The sequence below is a fragment of the Doryrhamphus excisus genome, chromosome 18, assembly GCF_030265055.1.
Source record: "Doryrhamphus excisus isolate RoL2022-K1 chromosome 18, RoL_Dexc_1.0, whole genome shotgun sequence".
Lineage (NCBI taxonomy): Eukaryota > Metazoa > Chordata > Actinopteri > Syngnathiformes > Syngnathidae > Doryrhamphus > Doryrhamphus excisus.
The window spans coordinates 4900926-4914923 of NC_080483.1; the positions used below are offsets into that span (position 1 = coordinate 4900926).

The following is a 13998-nucleotide window of genomic DNA, read 5'->3' on the forward strand; positions in this document are numbered from 1 at the left end:
TTTTTCTACACAAAATAAGATCAAGAATAAAGAAAATCAATCAATCAGTAATAAATAAATATAATAATAATAATTAAATAATAAAACAAATAATTAAAAATTAAGAAACCACATATAGTTGGTGGGTAGACAAATTATTTTTTTCAGATTAAAATGAACAAAGCATTATTAGAGCCCTGTAGACATGACAAAACACGACTATAGTCACATTTATACTCTTTTTATTTACAACATATTGCACAACTGCAGGGTCTTGAGACACATGCTAACTCGCAAACTAGAGAGCTAGCGACCTAAACGGTAGCCTTCAAGTTATTTCCTTTAAACTTAAAAAGCCAAAAACTTACCACTTCCACACGGATAGGGAGGATAACTATTAACAGTTATTTAACCTTTAACATGAACATTAATCAAACGTAATAATTTTTTCTGGGTACATGATACCATACAGCATCCATATCAAACTTGCGTGGGCCCCACTAACATTAAACTGTCATATCAAGGCGGGGGCCTCAAATTAGTGTTGCGTGTTTGAGACCCCTGGTTTATGGTTGTTGCCATAAAGATACATAAGTATTCAGAAAGTGTTCATATGCTTCATCAACATCATTTGCATTGTATACACTCTTCTATCTTTGTTCTTGTAGATCATTCCTGAAAGCGTTGACACCTCCAGCATCCTTTTTTGTAGTTTTTGTTGTAAATTGTAAACATGTAAAGATGGCTGCTGATTTCATTGATTAACAGACCATTGGTTGTTTAACCCATGTAAAACATTGCAATGTAATGGTAATGGTAATGGTTTTATTTCATTTGAACATGCATCAGATTACAATTGAGTGCATCCCATAATCAGTTCACAGTTCCACATGTCCAAAAGGAGTAGGAAGAAGCAAAGCTTATTAAATCCTACCCCTCCATCTGGTACTTTTACAATCAGTAACTGTTACATTTGTTCACTTCCTGCTTTCCATAATACAGTTTAAGGTTGTTTTTTTTTAATAATGCACCTCGTACCGAAGTACGAGGTGATATGAGCATCCAATGACATAATGGGTACCATAGTAAGTGTCAATATAGTGATATATATAGCACATCATGACTGGTTCAAGACTCTTCATCCTTGTATTTAGCAAACATCAACTGCTTGTATTGTTTCTTGAATTGGCTCATCGTTGTGCATTGTTTGATTTCCTTACTCAATCCATTCCATAGTTTGATTCCACATACTGAAATGCTATTGTTTTTTTTTACGTAGTCCTAGCATATAAGTGTTTCAAATGTACTTCTTCCCTGAGATCATATTTCTCCTCTCTTGTAGAGAAGTATTGGATGACATTTTTAGCTAATTGGTTATTTTTAGCCTTATGCATTATTTTAGCTGTTTGAAGATGAACTATATCAGCAAGTTGAAGTATTTGTGATTTTAGAAATAAGGAGTTAGTATGTTCTCTGTAGGCGGCATTATGAATTATCCTTACTGGCCTTTTTTGCAGTACATTTAGCGAGTGAAGATTGCTTTTATAGTTATTAGCCCATATTTCCACACAATAAGTAAGATATGGTAGAACCAGAGAGCAATAAAGAGTGTGGAGTGATTTCTGATTGAGAACAAATTTTGCTTTGTTCAATATTGAAATATTTCTGGCCACCTTATGTTGTATATTTGTAATATGAGGTTTCCAGCTCATATTTTCATATTTTCAATGTTATTATAAGAACATAATCAAATTGTGACAAAAGAATGTAAAATGTGTCGGGGTCAATAAAAACAAAACAAAACAGAATTTCAGCAGTTGAAGTAACTAAGCTAAGCTATCTAATAACTTCTCCAAAGAGAAGAAAAGGTTCTGTCCTGACGGGAAACGATGAATAAGAAGAGCAGATAATTGTGAGTCTGCGTTCTACTTTTGAAGTAAATTGTGTCTGAGGCCACGGCCCACTTTGCTCGCAAACTAGGCTGAAGCTCTTTTGCCACTCTACAGCGACCTACTTCTTCCATACAACTCATCTACGCTATCTAGTGGCTGCTGTAAGCACAACAAAGCATATGTCAGAAGACATGCATGTCCTCCATACAACTACCTTGCAGTCATGACACCATTGTTCCATTGGCGGGAAATTTGGCTCCCTCTCCTGCCCCCTGCTGGCCTGGACTAACACTGCTCTACAGCGTTCAGGCTGTGCCGCCACTTCATCACATGACCTTCCTGACCTTGTGGATCATTTCTTGTCCGTCGGCTCATTTTCATCAGGAGTGTCCATGGCAACATCTGCACTAGGTAACCTTTACTGTGAAAATGTCACCGCAGCAAACAGTGACAGGTATTTATGACCAGGGGGCGGAGTCATGGTGTCATCTAGAGGGGGGGGCGATGTCGTAATTTACCGTGACACTTGGATGTTGTTGTCGTGGAAACCACTATGATGCCCGATTCCACGGCTCTTAGTCTGTGTGTACTTGTATGTACATATATGTATATATATGTTTGTATAAGCCTTAGTTACTGCAGCTACATAGACAGACAGAGACACAACAATAGGTTAAAACAATTCTCCAAAAACAAACTTGTGTCGCTTTTGCAGCTGTAATATTACTGTAATTATTATATCTGCCAGCGGTTCTCAGTTATTTTGCGCCCCCCCCCCCAATTTGAGAAACGGATATGTATTTATTTATCTGTACTGTACACACTGAACTCAAAACTGAAACCAGCGAAATGCAACAAAATGAAGAGTTGTGAAGCATACAAGCTTATTCCAGAGTCGTATTGCATGCTGAGTAAGATAAATGTGTACATGTTGGCAGGTCTGCACTAACATTGAATGTCCTCCCTCCCTCTCCCACAGGGGGGCTCGCCCCGCTGTTTGAGAAACACTGATTTATGCACACAGTTAGATGAAGTGCTGTGTATCCAATAATAGTCTTTCTACCTCTCAGCTGTTTTTATCCTGAGAAATCACAGAGGAATTCAGTGAGTTACACACACACACACACACACACACACACACACACGCGCACACACACACGCACACCCAGCTACCTGGTAATCCATCATGACAGACTTACATAACATCTTTATCTGGCCCCCTCCCTTCATCTAAACACAAAATAAGCTCAATTTCTGTGCTTTTTCATCTCGCACGCACACACACACACACTCACACACACACACGGTGGGGGTCATACCCCTAGCTGTCCCACCTTCTGTCTTGTGGATGGAGTCCAGAGATCCTGCAGGACCAACACACAAGTGACGTTTTCAAACCTGCTCTAAATAACCTCTCTTTTTACAAGACAGTGTTTACAGACAGGAAATATGTGAAAATGGTGTCGCACGCTGCATCTGCAAAGGAAACCACTGAGGTTCACACACTAATTGGGTGAACATGTCTGAAATCCTACAGTCGAAAGACCATCGTTTCTCTTATTTTCAAATGCAGCATGTGTTGAGCATTTTATTTGTCATGTACTTGAGAGAGTGGTTAGTGGGCAGGCCTTACAGCTGGGAGACCCGAGTTTGATTCCACTCTCGGCCATCTCTGTGTGGAGTTTGCATGTTCTCCCTGTGCATACGTGAGTTTTCTCCGGGTACTCCGGTTTCCTCCCACATTCCAAAAACATGCTAGGTTAATTGGTGAGTCCAAATTGTCCATAGGTATGAATGTGAGTGTGAATGGTTGTTTGTCTATATGTGCCCTGTGATTGGCTGGCCACCAGTCCAGGGTGTACCCCGCCTCTCGCCCGAAGACAGCTCGGATAGGCAAGGATAAGCAATAGAATGAATGAATGAGTTCTCCTCCTATTTTGTGTGGAAGTGGTAACTTTTTGTTTTCTTATTTTGTCTTTCCCCACCCTCGGACATCTCTGTGTGGAGTTTGCATGTTCTCCCCGTGCATGCGTGGGTTTTCTCCGGGTACTCCGGTTTCCTCCCACATTCCAAAAACATGCTAGGTTAATTGGCGACTCCAAATTGTCCATAGGTATGAATGTGAGTGTGAATGGTTGTTTGTCTATATGTGCCCTGTGATTGGCTGGCCACCAGTCCAGGGTGTACCCCGCCTCTCGCCCGAAGACAGCTGGGATACGCTCCAGCACCCCCCACGACCCTCGTGAGGATAAGCAATAGAAAATGAATGAATGAATGAGTTCTCCTCCTATTTTGTGTGGAAGTGGTAACTTTCTGGCTTCTTATTTTGTCTTTCCCCACCCTCGGCCATCTCTGTGTGGAGTTTGCATGTTCTCCTCGTGCATGCGTGGGTTTTCTTTGGGTACTCCGGTTTCCTCCCAGATTCCAAAAACATGCAAAGTTAATTGGTGACTCCAAATTGCCCATAGGTATAAATGTGAGTGTGAATGGTTATGGTATAAATGTGAGTGTGAATGGTTGTTTGTCTATATGTGCCCTGTGATTGGCTGGCCACCAGTCCAGGGTGTACCCTGCCTCTCGCCCGGAGACATCTGGATAGGCTCCAGCACCCCCCACGACCCTCGTGAGGATAAGCAATAGAAAATGAATGAATGAATCAGTTCTCCTCCTAATTTGTGTGGAAGTGGTAACTTTCTGGCTTCTTATTTTGTCTTTCCCCACCCTCGGCCATCTCTGTTTGGAGTTTGCATGTTCTCCCCGTGCATGTGTGGGATTTTTCCAAGTACTCCGGTTTCCTCCCACATTCCAAAAACATGCTAGGTTAATTGGCGACTCCAAATTATCCATAGGTATGAATGTGAGTGTGAATGGTTGTTTGACTATATGTGCTCTGTGATTGGCTGGCCACCAGTCCAGGGTGTACCCCACCCGCCTCTCGCCCGAAGACAGCTGGGATAGGCTCCAGCACCCCCACGACCCTCGTGAGGATAAGCGGTAGAAAATGAATTATTGTACTTGAGAGAATTAGACCATTTGAATGATAAAGTGCAAACCAAAACAGCAGCACCTATTGAGCCACGCCAGGAGTCTGTGAGAAGAATTCAAGCTTTAGATTTAGACTCCTGTGGTGGGAGTGGGCTAGGTGGGGGCTCTCAATGGAGAACTTGTCATGTGTTAAAGTTGCTTAATTCAGTGAATGTCCAACTAAAAATAGAAATCCATGCTCTGCTTTTGTCCGTCCTCTTTAGGTGTTGTCATCATCCACTCGTCAGATGATTGTGACATGGCTGCTGTAGTTACCTTGGTGACGCCTTTTTTTGTAAGTGGTAGCATTCAACTGCTAATTATTATTTTTGCATAAAGCGCAGCGGTTGTCGCCTTTCGCTTCATTAATTTTACATGTCGGGTTTGAGTGAGTGTGTTTTGGAACACATTAGCTCCCCACTTTGTGTCGTGTCAGGCTGCGGGACCACCCAGCAATTGGCATAAAACCACGAGTAATTGACATGGCCATAAAAATGCCAATGTTTGACACACGGGTCGCGCCTCCTACTCTCATACTCGCCGCCAACTCTCCTGCGAGCTAGCCGTTGACATTGTTCTTCTCCAAATTTGGTGACTATTCAGCTCCAGAACCTCCCTCCTTCTCTCTTCGATTGCCATTATTCACTCTCGACACAATGCGGAATTAAAGGGGACCTGTAATGCTTGTTTTTCGACCTTTTGTATTGAGTTTTGGACTCTTATAGAGCAGCTACACACAATAACCAGCACAGAAAGCTTTCTAGATCTTCCTAAATCTGCACCTATACCAGCTGTATTTTATTGGCTTTCCAAAAAGGTTTGTTTTAATCTATTCCACCCATGGCCCGCCTGCAGGCATGAATAAACCCTTTGGAGAGCTACTTGAAAAGACCCTTGAATTACCGTGTATGAACTCAAAGAGTGGTAACGTAGGTCCGTGTTTATTGAGTGCAGACAATCTTGACACAACATTTGTAGTGTAGCGCTTTTGCTCCATGACTTACACAAAGTAAACACAGTTAGGTCACTAATAAACTGATACTTACTGCTTGCTCTTCTGACTGTTAGACATGACCAAGTAACATCGGAAAGGCGTCAGGCTTCAGCAAGTTTGTGGGCTAGTCCAGCTGCATACTGGCCCATGTTCACTAAACAGTCCGAAAACAGATTAAAATGTGGCTTTCCCTTACGAGCCATTGCTAGCAACGTAAACAGCGGAGCAGAGCTCGTGTGAAGGCAGAGAGCTTATCTGGCTTACAGCCACGCCCATATAAGGAAGTCCACCTCTCTGTGACATCACAAAGGAGCAGTTTTACCACACCTTCTGAAACCAAGTGTTTTGAGCCATCCCAAACTTCTTTCAGTGCTAACTTCCAAATGAGCAAACCTCATTATCTGAAACTTTGGCATGGTTTAACACGAGAATACAACATTCCAAGTACATTTATAGGTCAGAAAGGTGGAAAAAGCACAATAGGTCATGTTATATTATTTATATAGATTAAGAAAGAATAGAAATGTGCAAAAAGAAGTTTTGAATGCATTTTTATTGGCAAATGCAAGTCGTAGACAGACAGTGAAGCTTGTGGTGAATTGTACAGGTGGGAATTGCTTCCAAGTCCATAGGGATTGTTTTGTTCTATAGTGTTAAATTTGTCCAGTGGTTAGCGCGCAAACCTCACAGCTAGGAGACCAGGGTTCAATTCCACCCTCGGCCATCTCTGTGTGGAGTTTGCATGTTCTCCCCGTGGGTTTTCTCCGGGTACTTCGGTTTCCTCCCACATTCCAAAAACATGCTAGGTTAATTGGAGACTCCAAATTGTCCATAGGTATGAATGTGAGTGTGAATGGTTGTTTGTCTATATGTGCCCTGTGATTGGCTGGCCACCAGTCCAGGGTGTACCCCGCCTCTCGCCCAAAGACAGCTGGGATAGGCTCCAACACCCCCCGCGACCCTTGTGAGGAAAAAGCAGTAGAAAATGAATGAATGAACGCAAATTTCAAGTGGAAAAATATAATATATATAATAAATATTGTTTAGGAGATTTTTTAATTTTTTAACAGACCATTGGTTGTTTAACCCATGTAAAACATTGCAATGTAATGGTAATGGTTTAATTTCATTTGAATTGATCAGATTACAATTGAGTGCATCCCATAATCAGTTCACAGTTCCACATGTCCAAAAGGAGTAGGAAGAAGTAAAGCTTATTAAATCCTACCCCTCCATATGGTACTTTTACAATAAGTCATTGTTACATTTGTTCACTTCCTGCTTTCCATAATGCAGTTTAAGTTTTTTTTTTTAACAATGCACCTTGTACCAAAGTAGGAGGTGATATGAGCATCCAATGACATAATGGGTACCATAGTAAGTGTCAATATAGTGATATATATAGCACATCATGACTGGTTCAAGACTCTTCATCCTTGTATTTAGCAAACATCAACTGCTTGTATTGTTTCTTGAATTGGCTCATCGTTGTGCATTGTTTCCTTACTCAATCCATTCCATAGTTTGATTCCATGGAATCAAAGTAGAAGAAGATTCTTCAAAGTAGAAGAAAAAACCTTGGTTACCCCTAATATAGCCAGTAGTACATACTTGGTGCTAGTCTTGTGTTCATGTTGTGTAAAATGTGCTTACTTGTGCAAATGTATGCTGAGTTTTTTTTTTAACAGTCCAACATGTGTTCTTCGATAGAAGCTTGGTTTGGAATTTCTATTTTTTCCCTCCCTTCTCTTCTTGTTGTTCCTCTTCCTCCCTCTCCTTCATCACCCAAACATCCTGTCCTGTCTATCCCTTGTCTCACTGTATAGTACAGTAAACCTCGGATATATCGGACTCGGATATATCGGAAATTCGCTCACAACGGACAGATAAAAAAGAACCAATTTTTCTGTAATGCATTTCCAATAAAAATTCATTGCATATATCGGATTTTTTATAATGGATTTCGCCTATTTCGGACAAAATCTCCAGTCCCGTTCCAATGCATTTCCATTAAATTTCCCTCACATACGTATATCGGATGGCCGCATCGTGGCGCTCCGATTTGCCGAATCGTGACAGGCCGCTATACGACGTCATTTGCAGCGTTTGCAGCGTTGCCTGCGCGTCCAGGTACATTGGAAACATAGTCAAGGAAGTGCCTTTTTATAACGGATAAAATCCGATTAACGCATATACCGGATATAAATCCGATATATGCGTAAAACTGACATTTTCCGGTATACGCAACGGATTTCGCTTATATCGGACAAAACCAGTGGGAACAATTGAATCCGATATATCCGAGGTTTACTGTATGTTGTAAACGGATGTAAGAAAAGGAAATCTGAAAAAAGTAAAACTATGACGGCACAAACCATAATTTTATTTTCACACAACAGCAGAAATGTAAGGATTGTGACTATTTTTTGATGAATTTAGGGAAACTTTGTTGACTTATAACACAATCTGTAATAACTCCAAAACAAAAACAGCATGGAAACAACATAGTGAGCATAACAATTCAAAATAAAATTGGACTTGGGTGTGCAAAGTCTACTTAGCAACAAGTAACAAGCGAAAGCAAAAGTATATGGAGTTTCACAGTGAATGTGTGGCAGTGCTGTTTTTTTTTACTACAGCATCTACATAAAAAACATAAAAACTTCACTGAATGAGATCAACATATTGTTTTTAATAACTGTGACATTGTTTCATGTTCATAATCATGACAGAAAAGCGACAGTCCTTAAGCCACGCCCCTTACCCCCTCAATCAGCTTGTGATTGGCTGAGCTGTCAGCAACAGTATGCCTCCTCTCCCCCCTCCCCTCGCTGACAGCCCGGTGGGGTCCAGCCAGTACCACACTCGCAGACAGTCATCATTTTGACTGACTGGATCAGGACGGCCCAGTTCGCCACTCACTGCTCAGGTTCTGACCCAGACCGGGAGCCAGGCGACCTCCTTTCAGCAGCGACTCCTCCCAAGTGGCTTCTCTGGAGGGCAGGCAAACTTCCGGTTTCTATCATGAAAAATCCCGCGGAGCCAAGCAGAGACGGACTGGACCAGTAGAAGGAAGATGAACGGAACCCGAAGACTGGACCACAGATAGACCTCCAGCCCCACAAAGCCCCACATCCAGCCACAGCCCACCTGCTCACTTTTGGGATGGTTGTCATCATCTGACAAAGGAGCACAGCACCATCAGCACCATCAGCATCCTCTATGAGAGCACCTTCTCCTCCTGCACCAGCGCAGCATCCCGGCCTCTGACTCGCCTTTTCCGGCTGCCGAGGGTCTGCCGTTGGGGGGCAGCCGACTGCCGTCCAAGACGCCGCGAGCCGTACTCCGCGTGAAGAATGCCCAGCCGCGCTTGGCCAAGCCGGCCGACCCGGGCCCGGCGGCGGGCCTCTACATGGAGCGCTCCCAGAGCCGCATCAGCCTGTCCGCGTCCTTCGAGGCGCTTGCCATCTATTTCCCGTGCATGAACTCCTTCGACGAGGACGATGGCGGTGAGTTAGTGCATGTGTGCGTGCGTGTGTGAACCGGCAGACCAGCACAGGACGACATGTTTGGATGCTTGCCCAGGAAATAGTCTGTTCCAGGGTCGAATCCGAGCCATTATTAAGTGTGCAATCAACGTTTTACGTCACATTTTAACATTCTGAAGTGTGTGCTGTCACAGTGTAAAAAGAAGTTAACCACTGTTGTGTTCCAGGGCCACACTTTATTTATCTTTATCCAGTACGCATGCATGCAATGTTTAAAGCCACATTTTAACATTAAGTGCACTGATGGTTAATATTGTCAATAAAAATAGTCTGCACAAACATCTCATTCACTCTAAGTGGGCAATAATTTATAAATAATTTATAAAAAAATATACAGCAAACACTTGTCGCTTTTATTGCAAATGTTGATCTGAAATTGTAGACTTCAAAGTCAAGCGAGCAGGATAGTTTGGATAGGCAGTAGCGAGCCGTGTGTCAAAAAAATGAATTTCACAATAGACAATACGTGAATACATTCATTCATTTTCTACCGCTTATCCTGCGGAAACCGGAGCCAATCACAGGGCACATATAGACAAACAACCATTCACACTCACATTCATACCTATGGACAATTTGGAGTGGCCAATTAACCTAGCATGTTTTTGGAATGTGGGAGGAAACCGGAGTACCTGGAGAAAACCCACGCATGCACGGGGAGAACATGCAAACTCCACACAGAGATGGTTGAGAGTGGAATTGAACCCTGGTGTCCTCGCTGTGACATCTACGTGTGAACCACTCGACCGCCGTGCCGCCCCTGATGGTTAATATTGTCAATAAAAATAGTCTGCACACACATCTCATTCACTCTAAGTGGGCAATAATTTCTAAATAATTTATAAAAATAATTTCAATAATTTCAATAATTTCACAATAGACAAAAACGTGAAAGCATTCATTTTCTACCGCTTTTTCCTCGCTGGAGCCTACCCCAGCTGTCTTCAGGCAAGAGGCGGGGTACAGCCAATCACAGGGCACATAGAGACAAACAACCATTCACACTCCCATTCATACCATACCCTCGTCGCCAGTTAACCTAGCATGTTTTTGGAATGTGGGAGGAACCGGAGTGCCCGCAAAAAACCCACACATGCGCGGGGAGAACATGCAAACTCCTCACAGAGATGGCCGAGGGTGGAATTGAACCCTGGTGTCCTAGCTGTGAGGTCTGTGTGCTAACCACTAGAATACGTGAATACAGTATACTGTAAATAGAAATACTTTATCTCAGGGTCAAACTGTGGTCATCCTAGAGGCTTGATTAAGTGCTTTAAGTCACATTCTAACAATATTTAATATCATACAAGTGATGACAAATAATGATGGTGGACAAAAGTATTGGCACGCCACTGAAGTAACTTAAGCACCCGTGGTTGTTGTCTTGTCATAATCCTTCTAATATCCCATTATAGTCATTGTATGAACCTCTGGCGTGATGAATGAAGTGACTAAACACACACACACACACATTATGCAGGCAGTACAAGATGGTCTGCAAGAAGCGGGCCTTGTGATGATGTCACTCATTTGGCTGTGATCCACTCATCGCTACGTTACAGCGGAGGTCATTTCATTGACAATGTGTACTTTCAGAAAAGTCAACCGAATAATAACTGAAAATTATTGCCGCTCGTCTTCTCAAAGGAACTTGCCAAATATGTGCAAATGTTCCTGTATGCGTACGTGACGAATATTATTGGTGCACGTTGTCATAGGAACCCTTCAGTCATCCAGTAAATCTATTGATGTTCTTCTGAATGCCAAGCTATAGCTATAGTACACACAATCCCATTATTACGTCAATGATTACACACAATTTTCTCAAGTTAGCTCATTTGTTCCTCATATTTTCAACGTGAAAATCATTTCTTTCTTCTTCTGTGCTTTACAAGCTGGCTGCCAAAGCCCAAAGACATGAAGGACAGGATGAGGACACACTGGCCATCTCCTGTGTAATCAGAGTTGATAAAAATGGAATGGTTTTTGGATCTGGATGTGCACCAACATTTAATGGCTTTTTTTTGGCTCATGCAGGCTCATAATAATAATAATAATTTATACAGCGGGAGCACAAGCAAAACAGTTAGAATAAAACATGAGGAGTGGCCACGTAATAACTTACATTTACTGTAAAACTAGAAACTATTAGAGAATTGTGGTTGTTTACAATGCATGTAGTTTGAAGGCAGAATCTGCCTTACTTACATAGATAGATACTTACACTTTTCAGTGCATGAGTGCATTCACATTGAGAAGTACGGAAAAATGCATTACGCAGTCAGTACCTGATTTTGCATTCACCAGTCCCGCTTTACGGTGATCGACACTTACCGCCCTCAATGGTCGCCATCTTGGTTGTGTAGCGGAAGTGGAGGGGCTGCCAAACACAAAGTGATGGTGAAATGTCTGCCTCATTTGTAATGGTAATGGTAATGGTAATGGTAATGGTAATGGTAATGGTAATGGTAATGGTAATGGTAATGGTAATGGTAATGGTTTTATTTCATTTGAACATGCATCAGAATACAATTGAGTGCATCCCATAATCAGTTCACAGTTCCACATGTCCAAAAGGAGTAGGAAGAAGCAAAGCTTATTAAATCCTACCCCTCCATCTGGTACTTTTACAATCAGTAACTGTTACATTTGTTCACTTCCTGCTTTCCATAATACAGTTTAAGTTTTTTTTTAATGGTGACCATAGGGTACATACAAGGGTACATAAAAACGAGAGAAATTCATGTGTCATGCACATTGTGTTTATTTTCCACTATACAGTATACTTCAGGGGTCTCCAACTCAGTAGCACCCACTTTAAATTTCGAAAAACCAGTCCCACCGTTTCATAGATCGTCAGGAAATTTGTTGTAGACGTCAGTCATGGTGCCCCACGGTAGCCGAGTGGTTTGCCTGTATGCCACACAGTCAGTAAATCAGGGTACTGATTTCTCCGGGTACTCTGGTTTCCTCCCACATTCCAAAAACATGCTAGGTTAATTGAATGTGAGTGTGAATGGTTGTCTGTCTGTATGTGCCCTGTGATTGGCTGGCCACCAGTCCAGGGTGTACCCGCCTCTTGCCAGCTGGGATAGGCTCCGGCATGCCTGCGACTCTAGTGAGGATACGTGGCATAGAAAATGGATGGATGGACGTCCAGTCATAACAGGATGCAGTCCCAATTAGAATCCATGTTACAAAGCAAACAGGAAGTCAGTCATTTTGGTTTCTGGTGGTAATTTTTGGGGCGAAAATCAGCAGGTCCATTTCAACAAACTAGTCTTAGGCACTTTGACCGAATGAGCCTAAAGCTGGGATATATTATGAGCCGTTCCAAATGTTTCCAATCATGCGATGGTTGCAATTCACTATTACAAAGGAGAGAAGAAGAAGAAGCGTGTAAATAGTATATTTGTCATTTCCAGTTCATAACGAAAGTGATCTATTTGGGTCAGCAATACACTCAGGAACTAATTACACAGTGTACAGAGTATACTTACCGATGGAAGTATTCCATTTGAGACATGAATATCATTAACTCATTCAATCCCATTCAAAAGCCGTCCCTCTCAGTACTGTTTTTGATGATTTTGAGTGACTTTTAAGGCACACAGAATATTGTGTATATGTCTATGTGCTCTAAGGCTATATAAACATGCTATATACCAGGGGCGCACACATTTTTTCAGCCTGAGAGCTACTTATGACATGATAGAGTCAAAATGATCTACCACCTAGTAAAAATGCAAAACACATTTCTCTGACGTTTCTCAGCGCGTATGAATGCACTTCTGCCACTTTGTGGCCATTTCTCCTGCCTAAAACAGCACCAAACATGCTCCCTGTTATTGTGGAATAGCACCATCACCTCTTTTTGCCGCTTGCTCAAAAAAAAAAACGTAAAAGACCTATGTATATATCTTTGAGAGCCAGCAATCAGGTTGAAAAACAACGCATAAATACGTCTTTGGTAGCAAATGAGTTAAAGGGGACCTATTATGCTAATTTTTCAGCCCTTTTGTATTGAATTGTGGACTCCTATAGAGCAGCTACATACAATAACCAGCACACAAAGTCTTCTAGTTCTTTTAGAATTTGCACCTATTGAGCTGTATTTCTTTAAATTCCACGAATGGTTGTGGTTGGTCACACTCGCGAGTGCTTAAAAAACTTCCGGTTGGTGCCACTAGCTGCGAACGGTACAGGAGTTGGTAATAAACGGTGATGTATCTTTTTAAAATGTCGGTTTTTAACATACAACTATATGTGTTAGATTCCAAATCCGATCCGGAAATAGCGACTGGGCAGTCGGAAGTTTGTCAGGAAAAGAGTTTCCTTTAAAATGTCTCTCAATGGTAAGTAGCTTTAGCATTTTAGCATCAGCATCGGTAACGTCTAACGGCATTAACTGATGGTGGGAAACGGCTAAAAGCAACTCCGCTCCTTGTATGTAAGCGCTTTTGCTCCATGACTCACACAAAGTAAACGCAGTTAGGACACTAATAAACTGATACTTACTGCTTGCTAGCAACGTAAACAGCGGAGCAGAGCTTGTGTGAGG

At 42.0% G+C, this 13998-nt stretch overlaps 1 protein-coding gene across 2 annotated transcripts in view; it reads left to right on the forward strand.

Moving 5' to 3' along the window:
- The window catches only part of rims4 (regulating synaptic membrane exocytosis 4), a 40493-nt gene that overhangs the window by 1101 nt on the left and 25394 nt on the right, over positions 1-13998 (forward strand). The window contains exon 1 of one of the 2 annotated variants that reach the window (XM_058055312.1): positions 8495-9398. The exons of the other annotated variant lie outside the window; for it this stretch is intronic. Within the exon in view, the coding sequence (XP_057911295.1) occupies positions 9302-9398 (97 nt within the window). The 5' untranslated portion in view covers positions 8495-9301. Of the gene's footprint in view, positions 1-8494; positions 9399-13998 lie in introns of those variants that run through there. 2 annotated transcript variants of the gene reach the window in all.